The 14,631-nt window shown below is 34.0% G+C and overlaps 1 protein-coding gene across 3 annotated transcripts in view; it reads right to left on the bottom strand.

The window, feature by feature from the left end:
• Window positions 1-485: 485 nt before the first annotated feature.
• LOC106459193 (rho GTPase-activating protein 100F-like) overlaps window positions 486-14,631 on the bottom strand; it is an 85,693-nt gene continuing 71,547 nt past the window's right edge. For 2 of the 3 annotated variants that reach the window (XM_022385628.1, XM_022385629.1), the window contains exons 5-8: window positions 7,763-8,648; window positions 7,089-7,249; window positions 5,186-5,384; window positions 486-1,134 (exon numbers count right to left, since the gene is read on the bottom strand). In XM_022385628.1, the coding sequence (XP_022241336.1) occupies window positions 1,004-1,134; window positions 5,186-5,384; window positions 7,089-7,249; window positions 7,763-8,648 (1,377 nt within the window). In that variant the 3' untranslated portion in view covers window positions 486-1,003. Of the gene's footprint in view, window positions 1,138-5,185; window positions 5,385-7,088; window positions 7,250-7,762; window positions 8,649-14,631 lie in introns of all 3 variants that reach the window. The other variant, XM_022385631.1, reaches the window with a different exon arrangement.

The following is a 14,631-nucleotide window of genomic DNA, read 5'->3' as shown; positions in this document are numbered from 1 at the left end:
TTTGGGTTGATCCTGATTTTCTGGTAAAAAATGCAGTTCCACATTTCCCGATGGTAAGCTGCAACCAGGTGACTTTGGAAACAGCGTAATTAACGCTACAATTACCGGTTCGATCCATGTGGGCCACATCAGTTTTTTAAACATCTTTCTAAACTATTTATGCACCAAACTACTTGTGGGTACATAGCGTAACTGTTTCTAAGGTTCCTAATGAAATACAAGCCACGCAAAAAATTTAAACAAAACTACCACCAGTATTTGAATTAGCCCCATTAATTCCTGCTAATGTTTCACGTGGCAAATGAGCGATTTCACCCGATTTATTGGTCAATTAAGATGTAAGAGGAAAAACAACACAATATTACTGAAAGCTGACGCAGTATGTGCCCCCCCCCCACTTGTTGTGAACGGTATATGAACAGATCAATAGCTTGAAGGATAATCTGAAAGAGACACGTGGTTTTGTTTTGTTCAAATTCAACAAATTCACAAGAGATCAGTCAGTCGTTTATTAAAAACAAAGAAATGACGGACAATAAATCATTCTCCTTAACAGTTTGTGTGTCTTTAACAAAATCCACTGACATTAAACAACAACTGAGTATCTACGTCAAAGTCTCTACGTACAGGGGTTCTTCTAACTAACAATAGGATTCAGATTAAGTGCACATATGAGGTTGAACTAGGAACAAACTCTGCCGACAGATGGATACATTAACGGAAAGGCTAAAGCGGCATCTGCTGAGCATACTATGTAACGTTGAGTTAGATTCACGTAACAATTATTTTTATATTTATAATTTCATAGAAGGACCCACAGACGTGAAAGATACAAATAACTTTAGAACATAATTATACTTGCATTCGTACCTTATGGATTAAATAATTTTACGTGTCTTTTTTTTTAAAGAAATTTTATATGTTCCTTGAGGCAGCTTTTTTTTTTTTGGCTTCTTTGGAACCATGGATGAAACAAACTGCGGCACTTCTTAAACAACCGTTATTAACATGTAGATATAGGAAGAACTTGATGACCAACAGACCATGCCACTGTCTTCTTCTCTTCCTCTGGATCTTGGGCTGGGTGCCCATTTTGTTCATTGTTACTAGAGTCGCTGCTCCCATTACCTGAGACTTAAAACAACAAATCAAAAGTACTTTAGAATCTGCTCAAGTACAAGAAGAAAGCAAAAAATTACTGTTTCTTTAAGAGTTAGCTGAAGCTAAATATAAGCCTATTTTGACTGATATTTCTACATTAAGCTAAAATCTGAGTTTTTAAAGTGTTTAAACCTAACAGATAAAGATAATACAACGTTAATTATTTATCACTAATCTAAGCTAGACAAACGTTTTGAAAGATTTTTTTTTTTTGGAAATGTATCTGAAGTCTTGCATGATATTTAACGAGGAATATTCTCGTGATTAATGTTTTCACTGCGCTTAATGGGACTGGAGAGTCAGTAAAAATACGTATATAATACTTGTGCAACTGGAAGTGATGTTGTAATATGTACAAAACAAATTATCCGGACGACGGTCTACAGAACTTATTCACTCCAAAAAGAACGGTCATTTTCCTAAATCACTTGAGTTATCGGGTTGTCTCCAAAACAAAACATTTTTCTGTTTCATTCTTGACTCGTTCAAGTAAATAGTCTGTTCCTTATGTTGTGTATTAAAAAGGAGTCTTAGAAGAAATAGACAGACACCAACAAAGGTAGGATCGGTCATCGTCTCACCAAAAGTTTTTGTATCGGCTAGGTGAAAAAGTTTTATTTTAAGGGTGAGTAAACTCTCAATGTTTTCTGATTTTTCTATAAAATTACTACCAGTTTTGAATATTATACTAAACTAACCGCGACCCACAAAACATTTGCTGTAGTTTTCAGGCCCTTTGCTTGAATTTTCCTTATTCTATCATTTTCATACAAGACATTTAAGCTACGCTTTTTTGCAGGTATTATGCGTTAGATCGATAAATACTCGGTCAGACAAATAAACTCACCTAGACGTAACAATTATGAGCGTTCATTGTAGCTAAAAGATGTTTATAGAAGTCTATGAAACGAACCGAAATTAAATTGTTGTAAAGTAAATGTCAAGCTAGAATGAAGTCAAACTTAGCTGAATATGCAGAAACGTCTGAATGCCTGTTCACAAAGTGATAAGAATATGGTTTTGAACGAACTGCGTATGCATACTTTAGACCTAAATAAGTCGAGAAAGCCCATAGCAATTGTACATAGTGGAATGTTAAATTTTTAGGAAATTACACGCGGGTTAAGTGTTGTTTACATGGAATACTTTGCAAATAATAAAAAAGGTTAAATCCAAGCCAGTCGTCACGTGACGATATAGACATTGTGCATCGTGTACCATACTCATGAAAAAGTTTGACTAAGCAAAAAACAGGTAAAGTGGTTCTGAATGGAGAATCCAGTATGCAATCCGGACTCCACTGACAAAGGCCTTTCTAACGATACGAGATTTGTAGCGTTTAATTGAGAAGCGAGAAAAGTTCCGGACAGATAAACGCAAGCGTATTATTAATAGAGCTAAGCTTTACACCTCACTGTAATTTTTATTAACGACATAAGTAATGAGATGATGGGTGTAGTTCATGTCGTTTAATCGAAAACATTAGGCTAAGGGTTGCTGAAAAAAAACTGGTTTAAATTTTTGCAGAAAACTGTATTCTGTATGATGTGATTAAAATAAATAATAACTACAATGAGGTCACTTCAAATGTCAACGGAAAATCTAAATCGGGTTTTGATATCAGCAGTGGACACAAATAGCCAATTGCATAGCTTTCATGCTTAATAACAAACAAACAAATTATATTTTTTATTGTTTGTTTGTAGTTTAGCATAAAGCTACACAATGTGTTATCTGTGCTCTGCCCACCACGAGTATCGAAACCCCGTTTTTAGCGTTATAAGTCCACGGACATACCGCTGAGCCACTGGAGTAGATCTTCTATTAAATTATGTGTATAAGAAGTAATTTTATTTTCTGGTTAGTTGGTTTTCATGCTACTGAAAAAAAAAAGTTCATATCTGTTTTGTAATGTCATTCCACCTTCCGGTTCTTGAAATCGTTATAAATGATAATAAAAAGTCAATAAATTTAAGATGGTAAACATTTTTGAAAGGACCCTTTTTGGAAAATAATGGAAATATTCAGATGACTTAAAACCTACTTAGGTGCCAATGTCAAATATAATAAAAATAAAAGAAACTGAGGTGATTGTAAATTCTTTACACATACTTATTTTCAAGCAATAAAGGGTTGAGTATACGTGATACGAAACGTGACAACCGTAGCGGATATGAAGTTGCGGTGGAACGGAAAGTATAAGAACTACATTTGACTTTGTGTAGTGTTTCGTAGTTAGTGTGATGTCAACGAAATTTGAACGTCTTTGGGAAGGGTATGTAACAGCCTTTTCTGACGCAAAATATTCATACACTCACATCATAAAGATGTACCCAGATCTGAGTGTGAGAATTTCCCAGACAGAGGTATCTCTTTAATTCAACGGCATTAGATAACAAAGAAATGCTGATCAAATTGGGGCACCTGGGCCATCCAGAAAGATATATGCAACAACTAGTGCCTCAGCCATGATAAGCAATGTGCGGCGACTTGTAACAGGTGAAAATACACGAATACAAACGTCAGTGGCAAAAACCGTCACATGTCTCACGCAACAAGGGTCTCTACTTGAGAAACTTGTCTAGACAGCAAGTTTCTCTACTTAAGAAAAATTGTCTAGACGACAAGTGTGTCTACTTGAAAAACTTCTCTAGACAACGGTGTATTTACCTAAGAAACTTGTCTAGACAACAAGCGTGTCTACTTAAGAAACTTGTTTAGACAACGTGTGTATTTACCCAAGAAACTTGTTTAGACAACGTGTGTATTTACCCAAGAAACTTGTTTAGACAACGTGTGTATTTACCCAAGAAACTTGTATAGACAAATGTGTTTACTTAAGAAACTTGTCTAGACAACAACTGTGTTTACTTGACAAACTTGTCTAGATAACAAGTGTTCCTACTTGAGAATCTTGTCTAGTCAAGTTTCTAAGTAAATACACACGTTGTCTATACAACAAGCGTGTCTACTTAAGAAACTTGTCTAGACAACAACTGTGTCTACTTGACAAACTTTTCTAGATAACAAATGTTCCTACTTGAGAATCTTGTGTAGACAACGTGTGTATTTACTTAAGAAACTTGACTAGACAACAAGCGTGTCTACTTAAGAAACTTGTCCAGACAACAAGCGTGTCTACCTAAGAAACTTGTCCAGACAACAAGTGTGTCTACCTAAGAAATTTTTTATTAAGATTGAGCACACCATACATTAGGTGCTAATAATATGATGTTCTATCTCCATAAATAGATATTGTTCATGATAACAAACTTTGGGGAACGTGACGTCAATGTTGCAACTAGCCACTTGTGTAGATTCGCATAAAACTGAACATGTTTCTTCTTACAGTGTACGCACTTCCCACCAATATCACTATCACACCATGATAGTGTATCGCATGATACCATAGAAAAGTCTGTAATATTATTATTATTAATTACTATGTAAACTAAGTGGTTAACATATATTTTCGAATTCATTTAAACCAGCGCTTCTTAAGATGTTAATATCCAGAAACATTTTATATATAGATTTGTCTTAAATGTACAGTATTGGTTTTGAGTACATCCATCCGTAATGGGATGGGGGTGGTGAAGGGGGTAATTCAAATAATTCGGAAAATATGTTAATGAATTTATTAGCATATATTTCTGAATGCGTTGAAATTCCTATTAGGCCTGTGTCATGTTGCCACGATATTCAACGCTTGCCGAAATGTATCTTGATTGGTCTAAAAAAAATTCTAAATTCAACTCTTCTGTCTCTGAAACTTTTTTGTTATAGCAATTTCCGAACAACCTGTACGACTGAGAAATTGTGCGAAGTAAAAGAGAAGACTTTAAAGTCAACAAAGAAAGCATTGTTTGTTTGCAAAACGAAGTCAATTGATCAGTTTTTAAAATAAAACAATTCATAATGTCGAGCTAAAACAAGTGTACATAAAAGGACTCGTTCTAGTATACTATTATGAAACGAATAGATATACTGTAACCTAAAGAAGCGTTCTTTATAATATCATTACCTTTTTTGGCGGGCCAGATATCTATAAGATATCTGAAGACATCAATAGTTTTCCGGAGGTCGACAGCAGGATCTCCAGTTTCGGTGTGGCACATGACGACAGGCCCGAAGCACATGGCTAAGCTCTGTGATGTCATCTTGTTTCTTTCACTGTGGTTGGATACTAGCTTGAGATGATCCATTAAAACCATGGCCGTGCACTACAAAAGCAAATAACGCTGTCATAAATACTTGTTGTAAAAATGGGACGATTAGGGATAAAACTACTCCATCTAAGTTTATAATTAATTTAAAATGGATTATTGGTTCGAATACCACAGTCTTTCCATGATATTAACTTTAATGTCAAAGCTTTTAGTAAATCACAACACTACTTCCACAGATTCAAGATGAAGAGGAACCCACTTGAAGTAAAAATATGTATAGTAGAGACGGCTGATATGGGTATAGAAAACTTTCATTTGAAAAGCAGAAAATAAATAACAACGTTTCGACCTCCTTAGGTCATTAGCAGGTGAGAATGACCTAGAGACGTCGAAACTTTGTTAGTTGTTTTGTGCTTTTCAAGTAAAAGTTTTCTATACCCATATCAGCCGTCTCTACTATATATATATATATACTTCCATAGATGATACAGTTTGCTTGTTATCATATTTGATATCCATATTATAAGCTTACATATTTTTGACCTCCTTTTCAGTGTCTAATATATATTTTACATTCATTATTGTCAAATATGTGTGATTAGGCTTGTTTATTTCGTAAATCTTTGTAGTTTAAACATATTTTAGATGTCCCCATATACCCCAGTATTGGAGAAAAGGGGACTAATGGTAATTCTTGAAACTTGTTCGTGATTAACCTCTGGTGAGTAGCTAGGGAAAGTTTATAAGTATAAAATATATATCCATGAGACCCAGGTGGGCTACAACATTGAGCTGCAACTGGGCTACTATACACTAATTTTATTATTCTTTAAGCCATAGCTGGAGAATTAGAGCCACGGATGTGCTCCCCTTTTGGACAAACCTGATCTGTCTGATGACATCGTTTTACAAAACGTTCTGTTACACAGAATCATGAGTATTATTTTAAACAAACACAAATAAATTAGTAGAATTAGTTTATGATGACATATTTTTGGTGTTTGTAGTATTTTTAACCTCAACAATCACCTTATGCAATATTGGCTAAATGAAAGTTCGGAGACCCCTGGTGTTCAAGTATATTTCTGATTTACATCGAGTAATCTTGTGGATTTTTTTATATTTTTTTATGAGATTGTATAATATAATTTTTATACTATTATTTTCTATTTGTATTGAGTGTATTGTGCTTATCTTTTTTAATTTGAATAAAAAAAATTAATATATAGACATCCGTAATTTAGAACTGCTGACCTGAGGGCGAGCAACCATTTAGCAACACCCACCACCCAATGCGATTACTCTTAACGGAATGGTGGGATTGATTGTCAAAGCTATATAGTCTCTAGAGTTGAACATATGGAGCATGCTCAGCAATACATCACATCCCAAATCTTGGACCTTTTGATACGCAGTCTGGTAAGCTAACCTTTAGGCCACGTTAGACACAAGTAGGAAATACAAAATTGAACAAGGTGTTTGACAGAAAATCAACCTTTCCTTCCTGATTTTTAATTAAGAAGTATCCACTTATAGTTGGCAAAACATAGAATAACGATCTGTCTCTATAGAATAAGGATTTGCCTCTATTCACTTTTATAAATAAATCAGTACTAAGAGTCACGATTTTCATGTTACAACCAATCATTTCTCACCACAACAACTATTATTCTTTGTGCATGTAACGTTATGGTTAAGTGCCGAAATGCACTGTGGAATTCAGTATATTAGTACTCATATTAAGGCGTAACATCTTACTCTATTAACTTTAGGCAGACACTCAAGTATACTGAACATGAGTTTGGCGTTTCCTTCAGGGTCGTCTGGAAGGCAGACACTCAATCCGTCCACTAGCATATCAAAGAGACCTTTGGTGAAGAGCGGTTCAGAGAGTTCTCGCAGGTAATCTTTCAGGACACCTGGTGAAAGAAAATAGAAATATAAAACACAGTATTATGCCTGAAGAAACAGTACCATTACCAAGAAGTTCATCATGAAGATTTTACTATGCAGCAAAAAAAAAAACAAGTCAGTAACATCTGCAGAACCTCGATATGCATGCATTGATTACAAGTAGCGACGTCAATACTTCGAACATATTCCATCGTATATAAGTACTACTTACTAGTAACGCCATTAATACTTGGAAAATGTTTCATCTTTTATACAGACTATTTACTATTAACGACATCAATACTTGGAACATATTCCATCCTTTACATTTACTGTTTATTAGTAACAGTACTGATACTTGGAACATGTTCCATCTTTTACACCCACTACTTACTAGTGACGACGTTAATGTATGAAACATGTTCCATTATTTATACGCACTAGTTCAAATTCTTGGAACATGCTACATCCTTTATATGTACCGCTTACTAATAACGGCGTTAACGTTTGAAACATGTTCTTTTACATGCATTACTTACCAGTAATAACGTTAATGTCTGGAACATGTTCTATTGACAAGTCAACCATCCAAGTAGTTCGTTCAAATGCATCTCTTAATATTTTTTTCCTGACTGCTGAGCCACAGAGTCTATAGATTCCTACGCTGTCTAACCCTCGTTTCTCTATTTCATCTAGACATTTCTTTACCACTAAAGGGATGCCAAAGCCAGTATTTTCTCTAGCCACCACCGTTTCTAAGTCAACTCCAAACACTCCAGAAGAACTTGGTGCCGGGAGCCTTTGGAAGGACTGTCGAGGGTCCTTGTAATGAATTTTGAGGTAGAGGGTGCCACGAGGCTCGAGCTTGAGGGCGAGACTATGAACCGGGGATTCTCGTAGGACCGTTAGAAGGTGAACTGTGCCCTTATAGCAAAGCTTGTGTCGAGAATTGGGGTCCCAACTATAGAGAAGAAACGTTATTTCATTATTTTCAACAAGGTCAAGTTCAAATATTTCGTCCCAGTCAAAGCTGTGGTCTCCTGTTCTCACAACGGTTCTGGCTTTATGTATGTGATCACATTCTATGACGCAGTACAAGTCCCGGAAGTGGTCGGCATGACCGGTTGGTCTGAGCCCTCGACCCGCTAGGAGATGGACCCACAGCAGTCCGGTGAAACTGTTAGTCTGGAGCACTGTTTCGGAATCCTTCTCTGGTTTGTACTTAAAGAATTCTCGAGGGTTAAGAGTAAGTAAATGCATCCTATCCTCCGATGGCTTTATGGGGGTGGGATGCGGAACCTGACGACCTTGTTCTAAATTTTGTGATTGTAAAAATCGGGAAGTTTGGGCTATATCTTCAGATCCAGGGCGCAAGAGGGAATGTCTTACTTGAACTTGCGAGGAATGGAGACCTGCCTGCTCTTCCTAAATGAGAACAAAAACAGTATGGATTACAAGTTAAGAATGATATTAAACAGCTGTTCCTAAATCTCGAAATAAAGAAACAAATACTTGGTTGTGTAATTATCCAATCTGAGCTACATGATTAATAAAAGTACACTTTCATACCACTAAACACATTTAACTTGAAAATTCTTAAAAATGAATAAATAATTTAATTGTCCTAAAATGGAAAAAAAAATAGATCTTAACACATATTATAAACTATTTAACATATAAGCAAACAGTTTATGTATATTAGTATTTTAAGAATATATGTTTTTTCGAAAAGTAATCAAATGTCCTTTTTCAAAAGAACATACACTTCATTTATTTATTTTGGTAGCCTGAATTTTTCTTAGACAAAACAATAGAGCATTTACAGTCCAACTTTCAAACATTTCTCAGATATAGCATATTCTTTTGTACAGAAATTCTCAGTTTACAAAGATAAAAATACGGTTTGTGTTCCTTAGTGTAACTATTTTAATTAGAATACGGTTTGTGTTTCCTAGTGTAACTATTTTAATTAGAATACGGTTTGTGTTCCCTAGTGTAACTATTTTAATTAGAAAATACGGTTTTCGTTTCCTAGTGTAACTATTTTAATTAGAATACGGTTTGTGTTCCCTAGTGTAACTATTTTAATTAAAGTACGGTTTGTGTTTCCTAGTGTAACTATTTTAATTAAAGTACGGTTTATGTTCTCTAGTGTAACTATTTTAATTAAAGTACGGTTTGTGTTCCCTAGTGTAACTATTTGAATGAAAATACGGTTTTTGTTTCCTAGTGTAACTATTTTAATTAAAATACGGTTTTTGTTTCCAAGTGTAACTATTTTAATTAAAATACGGTTTTTGTTAACTAGTGTAACTATTTTAATTAAAGTACGGTTTCTGTTCCCTAGTGTAACTATTTTAATTAAAGTACGGTTTGTGTTCCCTAGTGTAACTATTTTAATCAAAGTACGGTTTGTGTTCCCTAGTGTAACTATTTGAATGAAAATACGGTTTTTGTTTCCTAGAGTAACTATTTTAATTAAAATACGGTTTGTGTTCCCTAGTGTAAGTATTTTAATTAAAGTACGGTTTTCGTTTCCTAGTGTAACTATTTTAATTAAAATACGGTTTTCGTTTCCTAGTGTAACTATTTGAATGAAAATACGGTTTTCGTTTCCTAGTGTAACTATTTTAATTAAAGTACGGTTTGTGTTCCCTAGTGTAATTATTTTAATTAAAATACTTCTTTTTTTTACGAATTATTTACAGATTTTTCATAAATGTAATGATAGGTTTAAAAAACGAGTTCCATCCCCCGGTGGGATAGTGGTAAATCTATGGACTTACAACGTTATAATCAAGAGTTCGATTCCCCTTGGTGGACACAGAATATAGCCCGATGTGGCTCTGCTATAAAAAAAACATATACGCACACTAAATTTTTTTTTATCCCCAGAAGAAGCTTGGACTTCAGAAAAGAACAACTGATGTTTAATCAAATTCTTTTATTTTACTGTAAATAAAGAGTTTTCCGTAACCCGTTAGGCAATCACTTCATTTTAATGATCTTAGGTGTCTAAACATTCCTATGCTAAAAAGGAGTTTAATCGGATGGGTTTTTTACTTCTTCGGTTTTAATTCCCTAATCTTTTACTTGCCTTCAGTGACTCAACGTTAAATGTGAGGGGCCGATAACGTTAAAAATCGAATTTCGATACTTGCGGTGGGCAGATCACAGACAGCCAATTGTGTGACTTAGTGCTTAACAACAAAATAAAAAACAAACCTTTAACAATTTCCAGTTTTTCTTGCCTTAATGTAAACTTTACAGTAATGTACACATCTTTTTGCTGTATTTTTGTTTGTTTGTTTAAAGCAACGCCGCATTGGGCTATTTGCTGTGTCTACCGAGGGGAAATCGAACCTCATGTTTTAGCATTGTAAATTCACAAATTTACCATTGTCCCACCAGGGAGCTCTTCTTGCTGTAATCGGAACTTTGTGATGCAGTTAGTATTAGCTTCGTAACGAAATACCCATACACATTGTAGAAGTGATTAAGGTTTAGCCTAGATGTATTCGAAGACAAATATTAAATGGTGTCTTAACTGATACTTGACTTTGTACTAAAATAGATCCATTATATCTTGAAAAATGTTCAACTATTTTGTTTAGATTGTATTCTTTTCTTTTTTATAAACTGATATTTGATTTTGTACTAAAAAAAAACCCATCGTATCTTGACATTTTTTAAACTATTTTGTTTAGATTGTATTATTTTATTTTTTAAACTATAACTGTAGTTTCTAAAATAAACACAACACATTGCTTTCTCTCAATATTGCTATTATTGTTATAAGTCGACATTTTACCTTGCGGCTTTTTCTGGAGTTTCATCCCATAAATATTCATAACAGAATACAATTCATGTGATATTACATTAGAAAAAGCCTGTCGGGCAGCTTTGGTATTGAGCGAAAGGCATTGTCGGCATCGGCTTGTAACACACAAAGAGTTCTCTTGGAATGCTATCATATTCTTCTTACTGGGAAACCGCATAGAATCAGTAAAGAAATATTTATTGTATGTTATTATTAGTCTTATTGTGACGTAATAACGATCTACAAAACACGGTTCTCTAGCGTAGGTGTTATATATCTTAAGAATACAGTTCGAATATCTAATAAAATGGAATGCAGTTACGAGGCTATCTTGTGAACACCTAACACGGATTTTTCAATCATTGTCCAACATTTGAATTTTGTTTAAATACATTATTCCAACAATATTCACCATCAATAATATACATTTAGTATATATATATGTATGTATGTTTATACAGCTCGCACTATTTTGTTTAAAACAACTAAAAAAAAAGATATATTTATTTATTCCCTAACTTTCGGAGTAGATAAAACTTCAGCTCATACTTAAACCGGAGGTATCCTCCACAAATGAAAACTTTGACTTTTACACGCTTTTCTTGCGATATTTCAGTCCTAGGAGTCATAAACAGAATTGCACCACTACTACTGGGTATAGTATGATTCACTGTACTTTCAAAGGCTTTATACATGTGTGACGCTCTGATTGGCTGTATGACAAGCAATAATAGTGTAAACTATCAACACGTGACCGTACTCTAATGCACATTTTCATACAATAAAAGGGGTGATATTTCTATTGTATTTGCCTTTTATATAATTTTCCTCCCCATTTCCATAGGTATTTTGAATACTTTATATACATGTGTACACAGGCGTACGCTGTATTTAGATATAAATAATAGGTACATTATTTATCGTAGTACAGTATGGACCTCCTTATATTAGTTTGTTGGCAAAAATCAATCTTTGTATTTATTATCATAGTAAAATAAATTCACTTTTGGGGTCTGAAGCCTGTCTTTTTGATAAAATTGCTACTAATGTTAGAACTGATTTTGTAAAGTTTAGAATTAAACTACCTTATTTTAGAATAATGTAGTTTAAATAATGTTAAATGTATGACATTGGTTGAATAATCCGTGCTTTGTGTACACGGAATTCTGTTATATAATATATATGTAGGATAACATAGAAGCAATAAGTTACAAAAATAGTATTCTGGAGATAGAGGGCGTGCTACATAGTTAAAATAATTCAAAAATAAAATAAAATTAAAGAGGCCAACATTCGCGGGCAAATACAAACATGTCTTCGCCACGTGATCTCAACCTTGTCAATTTTGAGACCAGCAAAATCGAAAACTATCTATATCAATACCTGGGACCTGCAAGTAGGTACCTTTGTACAAAATCCCATGTAAGTTGGTTGACATACACATGAATGGTTCACGAAAACCCCAAATTGTGCTTTCCTCGCTTTTTGCGACCTGTAAAAAAGTATTTTTGTACCAAATTCCATGTATATTGGTCGAAATAAGACTAAGTAATTGATCAAACCCCCTAAACTTATGGGTTTCTTTAACCTTTTGACCCCCCAAATGCGCATGTCTCACATTTATGAATATATATATATGAATGGAACCTGTAAAAAATATCTTTGTACTAAATCCCATGTAAAGTGGCCGAAATATGGAGAAGTAATCGTAAAAAAAAAACAACCTAAAATTATGCTTTTTATGGCATCTTGACGCCATCTATAATTACTCAAAATAGACAAGTTCATCAATTTTTTGTTTGTCAATGTATGGAACTTGTAGAAAAGTATCTTTATACCAAATCCCAGGTAAATTGGTAAAAATACGGCTGTAAACCAATAAGTAAATTATTAACATTGTTTGACTTAGAATAGAATATTTATCTTGCATTGTTGATGTGGTTCGTCTTAACAATATAAATTCAATAATGTTTGATATTACTTTTATATAATATGATCTTTCTAAACACGATCAATGTTCGATTTTCGAATGACAGTATTCCAACTTAGATTTAATTGGATTAGGGAACTTATAGGATATCCATAGCTCCTGACGAAGCTGTAATAGCGATATATTGAGCTAATAAAGTTACATTCTGGAGATATAGGCCGTGATGTTTTTTTTTACATTTATAGAAATGTCTCATAATAAACTTCAGTTTGCGTTAAACAATGTTAAGAATAAAATATGTAGAAACTGTACGTTTTCTAAAATTAAATCTGTCACAATACCTTATACTGTAAGAGGAATAGATGTGCAACTTTAGTTTGACGTATGACACAGAGCAACTAAATATTTGAGTATTTTCAGCTGACAAACTTCTGTAGGAATGTTACTAAGTAATTCGTGTCGTAAATCAATAAAGCCTTTGTTCGAACAATAATTTTAGTGTAAGATTTGGAACAATTCGTCACGATCTTTCCTTCTTCATTTTTTGTTATTACCGAAACCCTTGCTATTTCTTTTGTATTTGGCTTTTGGAAACAGAAGTTTATGTACAGAAAAAATGCACAAGAGAAATTACATTTGCTATATTTATTTTCTTGGTAAACGGATTTAAATCAGTTTCGTAAAATATTTTGTACGTAGGCTTGAAACTCCGAAAAAAAAAAACCGTTGAAATAGTATGATTCCTTAAAACCTGAAATGTTCACATTTTTAAACTTTTGACAAGAAAAGGGAGCTTTATATGCTTCTTGTCACGATTATTTCTCAAGCTGACATAAATTCCAAGTCACTAAGCTTCTTCATGTTCAGTATTTGTTTTTTTGTTGTAACGTGCTGGGCGTGACCTTGGTTTGGCGTGCCCGGATTGTGAATCCGAAAATTCATGGTTTGCCACCAATTGTTGCAAAAACGTAATTGCTTCACACTTTGGCACTGTAAGAGTGACAGTCAAATCACACTATTCGTTCAGACAAAAGTAGCCCAAGAGTTGACGGTGGGTGCTGTTGACTAGTTAACTTTCTTTTAGTCTTATCAGTTCGAAATTAGGGATGGCTATGCACTTCTCGCCCCTAATGTTGCTTTGCGCGAAATTCTTAAACAGGAAAGAAAACCATATTGTACCTATATTATCATTGTTGACAAGACAAAAACTATATACAAATTTACGTTCTGATCATGAAGTATTTTGCCTTGAGTAGCAAATCATATAAATATGGAGAGAGAGAGAGAGAGGAGGTATAGGAGGGAAAGAGAAGGGGAGAGAGAAGGAGGAGGAAGAGGAAGAGGGATTATTTTGTTGGATACATTCGATTCTGATGGAAATGCAAAACTGAATAGAGCAGTTACAAGTGTCGAAAAGACTCGCTGGTTGATTGAGCATAAAACAAATAATTTCTACCGATTCAATTAACGGATCAAGGTAATAACAACAATTACTAGTCCTTGAAAGTTAAAGATGTGATACGAACATCATTTCTAATTTGAAAAATAAACGACAAAATTTATACGACTGTTTTAGAATTTTTTAAAATAGACATTTTTGAATCAAACCAAGTAGTTTCCTCTAAATTCAACATGCTTGATGTGTTATGTGTTACAAC

This window comes from Limulus polyphemus, unplaced genomic scaffold, assembly GCF_000517525.1.
Source record: "Limulus polyphemus unplaced genomic scaffold, Limulus_polyphemus-2.1.2 Scaffold573, whole genome shotgun sequence".
Lineage (NCBI taxonomy): Eukaryota > Metazoa > Arthropoda > Merostomata > Xiphosura > Limulidae > Limulus > Limulus polyphemus.
Note: the sequence above shows the minus strand (reverse complement) of the source record. Positions and strands in the feature narration are given on the sequence as shown.